We start from the raw sequence: 13815 nt of genomic DNA, 5'->3' as shown, positions 1-13815 counted from the left end.
TCATCAATACCATTTCTACAACCACCATCACCACCACATCATCATCACTAGTACTACTACTACAACCACCACCACATCATCATCATCAATACCATTTCTACAACCACCATCACCACCACATCACCATCACTAGCACTACTACAACCACCACCACCACCATATCATCATCATCAATACTATTTCTACAACTACCATCACCACCACATCATCATCACTAGCACTACTACTACAACCACCACCACATCATCATCATCAATACCATTTCTACAACCACCATCACCACCACATCACCATCACTAGCACTACTACAACCACCACCACATCATCATCATCAATACCATTTCTACAACCACCATCACCGCCACCTCACAATCACTAGCACTACTACTACAACCACCACAACCACATCATCATCATCACTACCATTTCTACAACCACCATCACCACCACATCACCATCACCATCACTAGCACTACTACTACAACCACCAGGAGTCTTATCATTAAATCCTACAAATTTCAAAAACATCTGTCGGGTCTAAATTGGACAATTAGTTTTTTAAATAATTTACTTTAATTTTTTTTTATTACCTTAAAGTACATCACTTCTTAAGATGTATTGGAATTAAACTACAGGAACCTTTGACTCGTTACTTTACATGTGAAAATGTCAGACTTTTATGTATACGTCTGTGAAAAATGCGATTTTTATATTTAATCATCAATTATATAATCTTTAATTCCAAATAATTCAAAATATTTAATATCAATGAGAAATCCAGAGCAAAAATCGTCATGCTTCACTGAGTCTCTTTCTACCACTGCCGTCTCGAAGCACTGGACCGTGAACTAAAATATTCGGTGTTGTCAAAATTGTTGTCTGTAATTCAATTCCTGGCTCTTTAAAATTTGTTAAAATTTATTGTCTGCTTTCTACAGAGCTGTCAATGATAAATGTCCCACTCTGCCCCCCCCCCCCCCCCCCCCCCCCCCCCCCCCGCCCCCTGTTGTTTCTTTCTTTTAAATCTTTTTCTCTCTCTCTTTTTGTTACTTTCTATAGGATGCAAATTGTAATTTTCAAAAGATCAAAAAGGGGATACTAAAAAGATAAATACAGTCCACTTGGATAATCACAACACCTTTGGATCAGCGAAAATGTTGTGATTAACCAAAGTTGCAATAAACGGAAGTTGAGTTTCCAGTCCACTATCGCAACATTTTACACATTTATGGTAAACTCAAACCAGTTGTTGTAAACATTGTTCTTAGTCCACCACAGACTTAGCAATATGATTGAATTAAAAACCATATGGCAGTCCTGTATAGATTTTGTCAAATAAAAGCAGTGATGCTGCAAGTCGACATCTTATTCAGATTTGATTCACTTTCACTCTTTTGTTCTCAACCTTTTTAAGATTCAAAGAGATTAGCTGTGATGAGAGACTATAAGTTCTCACCAAAAATCGTTGGTCACAATGCACAGTTGTCAATCCAAAACAAAGGATATCTCTCAGTCTCTCTTTACAACTGTCATTGTCTATCTGTTGTAAACTCTATGCCCAGCCCCCCCTCGCCTCCTATTTAATGGCCACAGATGACATCACAAACACATACTGCAAAGCCCCGCCATCTTTTGTCTCTAATAAAGTGGTGAAACACAGCTGTAGCACTAAATCCGGCTCACTCTCGATTTTTCAACCTGTCATGATTTCTTCCATGATGAAATTTAATAATGATATTTTGTTAGATTGATTTCTCGAAAATGGGAAATGTTGCGATTAACCGAGTTGCAATTATCCAGAGTGGACTGTAAATGAAAATAAACAAACAAAAAGTTGAGAGAGAGAGAAAAAAATATATTATGTATGTTATAATGTCAAATATCTTGGTCAGAAACAACGTAATCATAGCAAGAAAATAGAAAAGAGAAAAAGAGAAGAAAAACTCATTAAGAAACAACAGAGACAAAAATGGATAAATAAATAAATAAACCAATAAATAAATGAATAATCTCGATCAGAAACACAGAAGAAATCATCAGAGAAAAAAACAAAAACAACCCCCCCCCCAAAAAAAAAAACAAAAAACAAAAAACAAAAACAACCCCCCCACCCCCAAAAAAAACAAAAAAAAAAAAACAAAAAACAAGACACGGAAGCAGATTCGAACCAGTGCATCAAAAAGGAAAAAAAATGAAAGGCGGTCTAACCCACTGAGCTGTCTATCCACACTGACATCTGTGTTACTTAATATTCTTACATGGGCTAGATAATGTTCCACCAGTTTTGCTTCATTGTTTTGATAGTTATTTTCATCTCTGAATCGGATATGTTGTTGGAGTTAGTTTTGTGGAAGTGTGATATTAAATTGTATTATTTTGTATAAGGAAGATAGGAAAATGGTTGCTTTGGGGGTGAACAACGCCTAGCCTAGAGATTCGTCTGTGAATGAAACAAATCCCCAACTATCATCAATTTTATCAAAGAGTGGTTAGAATGAACGAATTATAGAAACAAAAGAAGATCAATAAAGTTAAGGTAGGTCGTGAAATTTTAAATGGTTGGTGGACTATGAACCGATTTGCTGATTAACAAGTTTCTTGCTGGTTGAAATAAAATTTCCAGTTTGACATTTCAGTTCAAAGTGTCGAAAACTTACATTTCATTGATGCCATTTGCTATTTAGACAATTTGGATTTGGCAATTGAGCACTATTTACTTTCATTTTGTGTTAAATATCACTTGATATTAACTGATTTGGGACACAAATTACCATTGGCATTTTTTCATTACTAGTTTGGCATTTTGCATAAAACATTTTCTGCCAATGTGTCTGTGTATAATAGATAGCTGGTCTTTTCTTATTGACAGACACTGTCTGTGTATAATAGATAGCTGGTCTTTTCTTATTGACAGACACTGTCTGTGTATAATAAAAGGCCTGCACTTTTCTTATTGACAGACACAGTCTGTGTATAATAAAAGGCCTGACCTTTTCATATTGACAGACACCGTCTGTGTATCATAAAAGGCCTGACCTTTTCTTATTGACAGAAACCGTCTGTATATAATAAAAGGTCTGACCTTTTCTTATTGACAGACACCGTCTGTGTATAATAGATAGTCTGGCCTTTTCATATTGACAGACACTGTCTGTGTATAATATATAGCCTGGCCTTTTCTTATTGACAGACACTGTCTGTGTAAAATAAAAGGCCTGACCTTTTCTTATTGACAGACACTGTCTGTGTTTATTAAAAAGTCTGACCTTTTCTTGTTGACAGACACTGTCTGTGTTTATTAAAAAGCCTGACTTTTTCTTATTGACAGACAGTGTCTGTGGATAATCGTCCATGGTTATTTACAGACATTCTGTCAATAATCACAGCCTGTATTTGGGGAAAGGGGGGGGGGGGGCAGTTTTATTTATTATTTGTTTTATTAATTTAAACAAATGATCTTGGTCCTAAAACTATAATGGCTCCAAGGAGCTGTTCCCTGGTCTGACAGTTCCAAGAGAGCTGTTCCCTGGTCTGACAGTTCCAAGGAGCTGTTCCCTGGTCTGACAGTTCCAGTTCCAAGAGAGCTGTTCCCTGGTCTGACAGTTCCAAGAGAGCTGTTCCCTGGTCTGACAGTTCCAAGAGAGCTGTTCCCTGGTCTGACAGTTCCAAGAGAGCTGTTCCCTGGTCTGACAGTTCCAAGAGAGCTTTTCCCTGGTATGACAGTTCCAAGAGAGCTGTTCCCTGGTCTGACAGTTCCAAGAGAGCAATATCATCACTACAACTCTGACTTCAATCACTGTTACTGTTACTTCCTATTTTGATGAAAACGGGTAGGACTACAGTTGGAACCATTTAGTAGATAAAAACATGGGAGAAATTCTGATTCTTGTCTGAAATTCAGACTCTTTTGTTAAAGGGTTAAAGTTCATTTCAATTGATGTCAATATACGCGCTTGCTGCCTGTTTAGACGGGGTAAAGAGCTATAATAAATACTATTTGTTATGATTATAAAGTTAATGATTCAGTGTACTTTCTTTATCTTTGTCTCAGGAGAAATTGGAAAACAAGATGAGCGCTGCAACTCAGGCACTTGAATCTGAAACAGGTGAATTATTTTTTAAATTATTCCTCTTTCCAACTTTAAAAACTGTACCATTCATCATTAGTTCTAAGTATATTACAAAGAATTTTATGTTGTTAAAGGAATTTAAACATCGAATGTACTTTATCCTGTCTTTAATTGTAATTCTAGAACTTTTTACTATCCCATTTTCTTCCTTTTTACTGGCGCTGATATGACCTTAATGTGTTGTAATCTGTTCTTCCTGCCATTATAAAACTAGAGCATAAATATAGGCCATTATCCACTAAACATGCTCAAAATGCTTTACAAAGGATTCCCAGTCATCAGCAACACTTAACATGTAGGACGAGACATGGAGCCTGTTAGGTGATATTACAATTATTCTTTTTTTTTTTGACAGAGAAAACGCTGTAAACGGCCAGGTATGTATTTTGCACCTGAGTAAAGTGAGATCAGTTAAGTAATGATTCTTTTCCAAGAACTCAACTGTGTGCGGCACCACAGACCAAGGTCCGAAAGCGAATGTCATACCACAAGGCCACTTAGTCACACAAACTGATACCAGTTTGACATGATTGTCACATATATCGCCTGTGTGACAAAAGCTTCCTGGCGGGTTTGCAACGGTGCCCGAGTGTGGTAAAGAATTTGCTGATTGGATTGATCGTCATAACATAGTACAGTTCACTCTGGAAAATCGCAACTTTCTGTTAATCGCAACATTTTTGCTGACCCCAAGGTGTTGCAATTATCCAGAGTGGACTGTAGAGTGAGCTGCTGCCTTTGTCACATTTAAAAATTATTATTTCACAGTTCACAGTGACCTTTCCTGCAATGAAAAAACTAGTGCGGGGCGGTCCTTGGCAAGCTTAAGGACCACGGTCCTACGGTCCCTGGGAAATGAAAACCGCAAGGACCGGTCCTAGGACCGGCGGTCCTTTTCGACATTGAACATTCCTGAGAGACCGTTTTGACCTTTGGGACCATGGGATCGTTCATTCTTGAACCGTTAAAGACCGCTACACGATGAAAACCGTGGTCTACAGGAGTAAAACACACGGAGTAGTCACACTCATTTCAAATTGTAACCTAATTAGAGAAGAGGGGTGATGCCTTCTTTATTTGATCACAGTACTTCATTGTTACTTCGATAATTTAGCGTGAATAAAATTTGAAATTTATCCCCATTAACGGAGATAATGGAATCACCCAAGGCGTTGATCGAGTGGTTCGTGGCGTTTATACACACACGCAACTCCTACCCCCCCTCCCCACACCCACACACACACATGAGAGGGCAGCGAGCATTGAAGAGTAAGAGAGAGACGTGAAGTTATAATAAGAGGGGGTGGATGCGGTAATAAGTAATAAGTAATAAGTGGGGTCGATGGTGACTTTTCGCCAGATCTAACAAACCCAGCTACCCATTCACTGCTGAGTAGACAGGGATTCAGAAAAAAACTCGACTGCACCCGGGATCGATCTCTGGCCCTTTGCGTATAAAGAGAGTGCTCTATCAACTGAGCTATCGGGTCCCCAAATATTCTATTGGACCTTTTAAAAATACAGACGTTATAACTGGGTTTTTTTGGAAGGAAGAAACTAATGAAACTCATATTATTTGATTAGTTAAAACACCAAACGAAATTTTAATATTATTGTATTATTTTAAATGACAACAATGCGATAGAAAGGAGTGGCGACAAGAGATGGACAAAAGAAAACAAAAAATCAGACTTGCAACTTGCTAGGTTTGAGACACACACACACACACACACACACACACACACACACACACATCTTTAGTAGTCACATACATTTCAAACAATAACCCATTAGAGAAGAGGGGTCATGCCTTCATCATAGATCATTGTCATTGCGATCATTATGGTGTAGTAAATTTTGAAATTTACCCCGTATAATGGAATCGTCCAAGGCGTGCGCCTCCTGTTCCCCCATCTCACACACGAAAGGGCGGTTTGCGGAGTGGAGGGAGGTGGTCGTCTGCCTCTATGGTCGTCTGTGTCGTTTAGTGTATGGCAAAGGGGGGTGGGTGCGATTCATTAAGTGGGATGGGTGGTGATTGGTGGAAGATAGGCAAAGGACCGAGGCAACGAATCGCTGGGGAAGTAGTATGGCGCCAGACCGTTGAAAGGTGATAAGAAGTGAGGACCGCCGGCGGTCTTCCTCTTTGGGACCGGACCACGGTTCACAGCTAAAAGACCGTGGGACCGGTCCTCGGTCCGGTCCTCAGCGCGGCACTAGAAAAAACTCCTTTACTCTCTGCACCTGGAAATGACGTGCAGGCGAATGTCAAGGACGATTCGGAAAGCAACGGAAAAGACTTTTCCTTCTTCAACCTTCCAAGACGGAGTAAATCCATTCTTCTCTTGTGTTCCATGTGCAATTTTTTTGCTTGCTGCTCCTTCTCCATCCTGGCCCCATTTTTCCCCAAAGAGGTAAGGAGATTGTGCCATTCTTGTTTCCTAGCAAAATGACACTCAGTTTTGACCTGTAGGTTGAATTGTTAAATTAAATTGAGCTTTTATATAGCGCAATATCCACTAAACATGCTCAAAGCGCTTTACAAAGGGTCCCTGGCCAACAGCAACACTTAACATGTAGGACGTGACATGACACCTGTTCGGCGATAGTACATTTTTTCGGACAGAGACAACGCTGTTAACGGCCAGGTACTCATTTTACACCTGAGTATGGTGAGAGAATGTGAGTAAAGAGCCTTTTCCAAGGACTCAACTATGCGCTGAGCGAGGCTCGAACCTAGGACCTTTCTAGGACCAAAGCAGGTGTCATACCACAAGACCACATAGCCGCACGTGCTGTTCTTGTTTCCCAGCAATATGACACTCAGCTTTGGCCTGTCGGTTGAGTCGTTGTAACACACATTTTCTTAGTGATGCTTAGCTGCTAGAAGCTGTGGACTGTAAAAAGTAATGAAAAAAAAGTAGTCGTTCAGAGCTGTTGGCCCATGGAGCCGGAGTTTAACTTGGTCTCTATAGCGTGAAATGGACAACAGCAATTGATTGTTACCCTTTGGATAGGACAGTACTCTATTGCAAAATACTTTCTGCCAGATCTTACAGACCCAGGTACCCAATCACTGCTGGGTGGACTGGAAGGGGAAGGGGGGGGGGGGGGGGGGGGGGTCAGAAAAGAAATCTCGACTGCAACCAGGATGGATCTCGGTCCCTTTGTGGTGAAGCGGGTACTCTGGCAACTGAACTATCGGGACCCCAGAATGAATTTATTAGCTTCGAAAATCATCTGTCTTTATAAATTTAATTGATGGTTTTATTCCAGTTTATTTCTGTTATTTATTTAAACAAATAATGCCGTTGTCAAAAACGGAAAAGCAAAAATAGCCTTCATCATCATCATCATCATCATTGCCTTTTTCACCCTGGGTCAGGGTATAGGCCACAGACAAACAGTTTCCATCCTTCTCTATCCTGAGCTAACTTTTATATTTCGTTTTATGTCTTATCACTTCTCTGTATATCAGCTTCTTTAATTCTTCTCCATGTTCCTCGTGGCCTTCCCCTTGATCTTCTGCCCTGAGGGTTTCAGTCCAATACTTTCTTTGTTATAGTGGAGTCATTCTTTCTAAGGGTGTGTCCAATCCACCTCCATCGTCTTCTTCCTATATAGCCTGACAACCTGTAAAAGCTATTTCAATATCTAGTGAAGATCTCTAAAATATTTGGGTGGTTTTAAGGCTATACAAAAAAGACAAAGTAAAATCAATGAATGATCTGAGACCTGTCGTTCTCACATCAAATGCCATTTCTGTCATGAAATGGTTTGAAAAATTAAATTGAAAATATATTTATGTGCGGCTATGTATGGTCTAGTGGTATGACACTCGATTTTGGATCAAAAGGACCTGGGTTTGAGCCTCGCTCAGAACATAGTTGGTTCTTTGGAGAAAGCTCTTTACTGACCTTCTCTCACCATACTCAAGGTGTAAAATGAGTACCTGGCCATTAACAGCGTTGGCTCTGTCAAAAAAAAATTGTAATATCGCCTAACAGGCGTTATGTTTCATCCTACATGTTAAATGTTGCTGTGGGCAAGTAACCCCTTGAAAAGCGCCTTGAGCATGTTTAGTGGATATTGCGCTATATAAAAGCTCAAAATAATCAAAATAAATATTTCAAGAAAGCATCTCAATGTCCTTACCCAAACAGGACAGAGCAGGACCCTCCCACACAGATGCCAGAAACGAGGACAAACTTGATTCCAATTCTAGCCAGCTGACATGCAAAGATAGACAAGAGAAAATAAATATGTAAATTCTATACATATTGAGGGTGTATGTAAATGTTCCTGCTTGAAGCTCGAAGAAATAAATAACAATGTGAAATTGAATGTAAGCTTCAATTTAATATACGAAAACAGATAAAATTGACAATTCTGGTTTCCCCTTTATCAACAAAACAGGATGAATGAAACATTACGAGTTGTCTGTAGTGTTTCATTCATCCTGTTTTGTTGATAAAGGGGAAACCTTGCTAGATTTGGCAGAAAGTACTTTGCGATAGACTAGTGTCCTATAAAAAGGATAGGAAGCAATTGCTATTGTCTGTTTCACGCTATTGAAACCGGGATAAACTCCGGCTCTGAAGAATTATTACATAACACAGTGCAATCAACTTATAATGAGATGGCCAGGACTTTTGACATTTTATCTCTGAGATCAAAAGTCTTTACGTTTGATTTATACATAAATATACAATTGTGCTCAATGTTGTGTCAATTCTCATTGTGAGTTGCACTGTAAACAACTTTACCCCCTCAATCTGTGAGGAAAAATCATAAAACTTTTACTTACAAAATTTCCAAAGAAAGGCGATGTTAAGAAGATGATGAGTTCAAACACGGAGAATATGAAACCGATCGTCTCAGTGGACAGGCCCTTTTTTTCAGCCTGCAAAGAGAGAAATCTCCATTATCAGAAGCCCAAACCCTCCTCGTAAATTTCAAAATCAGTGACCCATACAAAAATCATCAGTAATAAATGGTAGATTTTCAGAAATACGAAATCAAACATTACGAGTAAGCGATCAATCTGCTTAACTATCATGGCCATGAAACGTAGTAGTAGCCTTTATAACTTTAGGGTAAAATTTTATTTTTTTTCTCTATCTTAACTCTTTCAGCGCCATTGGCTATACTGTGTGGCCAGAGCAGAATCTGTTTCTACTGGCCAATGGCCGCACAGTGCAGCCGGTCTTGAAAGGCAAAAATAATAATGCAATCCAATCCTACTTTCTACAAAAGTACTATAAAATGAACCAATGGTATCATTTCTTTCATCACAACATTAAATTGTCCTGAGGGGGGTATTTTAATTGAGATTTTGCGCCGAATTTGAATGTCACTTTGTCTTAGCTTGTCAATCTCATGCTGCCTCAATCAGGTGTCAGCCATTTTGTGACGGAAATACAAATATAACCTCAGCGCTGAAAGGGTTAATATTTTGGTAACTTAAGGAAAAAAAACACCTATTTTCTCTAACACTGCAACCAAATTGCTGTGAAATAAAATTACGTAATATTTCCTGCATTTCTGTAAGTCTGTAATTGTCACCAAACTTCCGTAACAATTACTGACAACCTGTAAAAGCTATTTCAATATCTAGTGAAGATCTATAAAATATTTGGTAGGTTTTAAGGCTATATAGGAAGAAGACGATGGAGGTGGATTGGACACACCCTTAGAAAGAATGACTCCACTATAACAAAGAAAGTATTGGACTGAAACCCTCAGGGCAGAAGATCAAGGGGAAGGCCACGAGGAACATGGAGAAGAATTAAAGAAGCTGATATACAGAGAAGTGATAAGACATAAAACGAAATATAAAAGTTAGCTCAGGATAGAGAAGGATGGAAACTGTTTGTCTGTGGCCTATACCCTGACCCAGGGTGAAAAAGGCAATGATGATGATGATGATGATGAAGGCTATTTTTGCTTTTCCGTTTTTGACAACGGCATTATTTGTTTAAATAAATAACAGAAATAAACTGGAATAAAACCATCAATTAAATTTATAAAGACAGATGATTTTCGAAGCTAATAAATTCATTCTGGGGTCCCGATAGTTCAGTTGCCAGAGTACCCGCTTCACCCACAAAGGGACCGAGATCCATCCTGGTTGCAGTCGAGATTTCTTTTCTGACCCCCCCCCCCCTTCCCCTTCCAGTCCACCCAGCAGTGATTGGGTACCTGGGTCTGTAAGATCTGGCAGAAAGTATTTTGCAATAGACCACTGTCCTATCCAAAGGGTAACAATCAATTGCTGTTGTCCATTTCACGCTATAGAGACCAAGTTAAACTCCGGCTCCATGGGCCAACAGCTCTGAACGACTACTTTTTTTTCATTACTTTTTACAGTCCACAGCTTCTAGCAGCTAAGCATCACTAAGAAAATGTGTGTTACAACGACTCAACCGACAGGCCAAAGCTGAGTGTCATATTGCTGGGAAACAAGAACAGCACGTGCGGCTATGTGGTCTTGTGGTATGACACCTGCTTTGGTCCTAGAAAGGTCCTAGGTTCGAGCCTCGCTCAGCGCATAGTTGAGTCCTTGGAAAAGGCTCTTTACTCACATTCTCTCACCATACTCAGGTGTAAAATGAGTACCTGGCCGTTAACAGCGTTGTCTCTGTCCGAAAAAATGTACTATCGCCGAACAGGTGTCATGTCACGTCCTACATGTTAAGTGTTGCTGTTGGCCAGGGACCCTTTGTAAAGCGCTTTGAGCATGTTTAGTGGATATTGCTCTATATAAAAGCTCAATTTAATTTAACAATTCAACCTACAGGTCAAAACTGAGTGTCATTTTGCTAGGAAACAAGAATGGCACAATCTCCTTACCTCTTTGGGGAAAAATGGGGCCAGGATGGAGAAGGAGCAGCAAGCAAAAAAATTGCACATGGAACACAAGAGAAGAATGGATTTACTCCGTCTTGGAAGGTTGAAGAAGGAAAAGTCTTTTCCGTTGCTTTCCGAATCGTCCTTGACATTCGCCTGCACGTCATCTCCAGGTGCAGAGAGTAAAGGAGTTTTTTCTAGTGCCGCGCTGAGGACCGGACCGAGGACCGGTCCCACGGTCTTTTAGCTGTGAACCGTGGTCCGGTCCCAAAGAGGAAGACCGCCGGCGGTCCTCACTTCTTATCACCTTTCAACGGTCTGGCGCCATACTACTTCCCCAGCGATTCGTTGCCTCGGTCCTTTGCCTATCTTCCACCAATCACCACCCATCCCACTTAATGAATCGCACCCACCCCCCTTTGCCATACACTAAACGACACAGACGACCATAGAGGCAGACGACCACCTCCCTCCACTCCGCAAACCGCCCTTTCGTGTGTGAGATGGGGGGAACAGGAGGCGCACGCCTTGGACGATTCCATTATACGGGGTAAATTTCAAAATTTACTACACCATAATGATCGCAATGACAATGATCTATGATGAAGGCATGACCCCTCTTCTCTAATGGGTTATTGTTTGAAATGTATGTGACTACTAAAGATGTGTGTGTGTGTGTGTGTGTGTGTGTGTGTGTGTGTCTCTCAAACCTAGCAAGTTGCAAGTCTGATTTTTTGTTTTCTTTTGTCCATCTCTTGTCGCCACTCCTTTCTATCGCATTTTTGTCATTTAAAATAATACAATAATATTAAAATTTCGTTTGGTGTTTTAACTAATCAAATAATATGAGTTTCATTAGTTTCTTCCTTCCAAAAAAACCCAGTTATAACGTCTGTATTTTTAAAAGGTCCAATAGAATATTTGGGGACCCCGATAGCTCAGTTGATAGAGCACTCTCTTTATACGCAAAGGGCCAGAGATCGATCCCGGGTGCAGTCGAGTTTTTTTCTGAATCCCTGTCTACTCAGCAGTGAATGGGTAGCTGGGTTTGTTAGATCTGGCGAAAAGTCACCATCGACCCCACTTATTACTTATTACTTATTACCGCATCCACCCCCTCTTATTATAACTTCACGTCTCTCTCTTACTCTTCAATGCTCGCTGCCCTCTCATGTGTGTGTGTGTGGGGGGGGGGGGGGGGGTAGGAGTTGCGTGTGTGTAATAAACGCCACGAACCACTCGATCAACGCCTTGGGTGATTCCATTATCTCCGTTAATGGGGATAAATTTCAAATTTTATTCACGCTAAATTATCGAAGTAACAATGAAGTACTGTGATCAAATAAAGAAGGCATCACCCCTCTTCTCTAATTAGGTTACAATTTGAAATGAGTGTTACTACTCCGTGTGTTTTACTCCTGTAGACCACGGTTTTCATCGTGTAGCGGTCTTTAACGGTTCAAGAATGAACGATCCCATGGTCCCAAAGGTCAAAACGGTCTCTCAGGAATGTTCAATGTCGAAAAGGACCGCCGGTCCTAGGACCGGTCCTTGCGGTTTTCATTTCCCAGGGACCGTAGGACCGTGGTCCTTAAGCTTGCCAAGGACCGCCCCGCACTAGTTTTTTCATTGCAGGAAAGGTCACTGTGAACTGTGAAATAATAATTTTTAAATGTGACAAAGGCAGCAGCTCACTCTACAGTCCACTCTGGATAATTGCAACACCTTGGGGTCAGCAAAAATGTTGCGATTAACAGAAAGTTGCGATTTTCCAGAGTGAACTGTACTATGTTATGACGATCAATCCAATCAGCAAATTCTTTACCACACTCGGGCACCGTTGCAAACCCGCCAGGAAGCTTTTGTCACACAGGCGATATATGTGACAATCATGTCAAACTGGTATCAGTTTGTGTGACTAAGTGGCCTTGTGGTATGACATTCGCTTTCGGACCTTGGTCTGTGGTGCCGCACACAGTTGAGTTCTTGGAAAAGAATCATTACTTAACTGATCTCACTTTACTCAGGTGCAAAATACATACCTGGCCGTTTACAGCGTTTTCTCTGTCAAAAAAAAAAAGAATAATTGTAATATCACCTAACAGGCTCCATGTCTCGTCCTACATGTTAAGTGTTGCTGATGACTGGGAATCCTTTGTAAAGCATTTTGAGCATGTTTAGTGGATAATGGCCTATATTTATGCTCTAGTTTTATAATGGCAGGAAGAACAGATTACAACACATTAAGGTAATATCAGCGCCAGTAAAAAGGAAGAAAATGGGATAGTAAAAAGTTCTAGAATTACAATTAAAGACAGGATAAAGTACATTTGATGTTTAGATTCCTTTAACAACATAAAATTCTTTGTAATATACTTAGAACTAATGATGAATGGTACAGTTTTTAAAGTTGGAAAGAGGAATAATTAAAAAAATAATTCACCTGTTTCAGTTGTAGCTGTCTCCGACATGACAGCGCTCATCTTTTTTTCCAATTTCTCCTGAGACAAAGATAAAGAAAGTACACTGAATTATTAACTTTATAATCATAACAAATAGTATTTATTATAGCTCTTTACCCCGTCTAAACAGGCAGCAAGCGCGTTATATTGACATCAATTGAAATGAACTTTAACCCTTTTAGTGCTTAGGCCACTGGGACCCCCCCTCCCCCCCCCCCCCTTTTGGGAAACTAAACTAACATCTTCATGCAGACAAATAAACCAACACCTTTTACCTTTATGTAATTACGAACCACAATAACTGCGAAACCTAAAAAGTACGATAAACACAACAATCTACTTTCACTTCCTGATGAGAGCGAATGCTCGAAATA

The 13815-nt window shown here is 40.0% G+C and overlaps 1 protein-coding gene across 1 annotated transcript; it reads right to left on the bottom strand.

Annotated features, from left to right (window-relative positions):
- Positions 1-8119: 8119 nt before the first annotated feature.
- Positions 8120-11650, bottom strand: LOC144956972 (MFS-type transporter SLC18B1-like). Its single transcript, XM_078887841.1, has 3 exons — positions 10983-11650; positions 8938-9033; positions 8120-8359 (listed from the first exon to the last, which is right to left on the bottom strand). The coding sequence occupies exons 1-3, from the start codon at positions 11040-11042 to the stop codon at positions 8282-8284; spliced, it is 234 nt and encodes a 77-aa protein (XP_078743967.1). The 5' UTR covers positions 11043-11650; the 3' UTR covers positions 8120-8281.
- Positions 11651-13815: the final 2165 nt, after the last annotated feature.

Source organism: Berghia stephanieae, chromosome 11, assembly GCF_034508935.2.
Source record: "Berghia stephanieae isolate SIO BIC M18660-M18661 chromosome 11, UCSD_Bste_1.3, whole genome shotgun sequence".
NCBI classification, from domain to species: domain Eukaryota; kingdom Metazoa; phylum Mollusca; class Gastropoda; order Nudibranchia; family Aeolidiidae; genus Berghia; species Berghia stephanieae.
The sequence above is the reverse complement of the archived record's forward strand: the minus strand, read 5'-3'. Positions and strand labels throughout refer to the sequence as shown.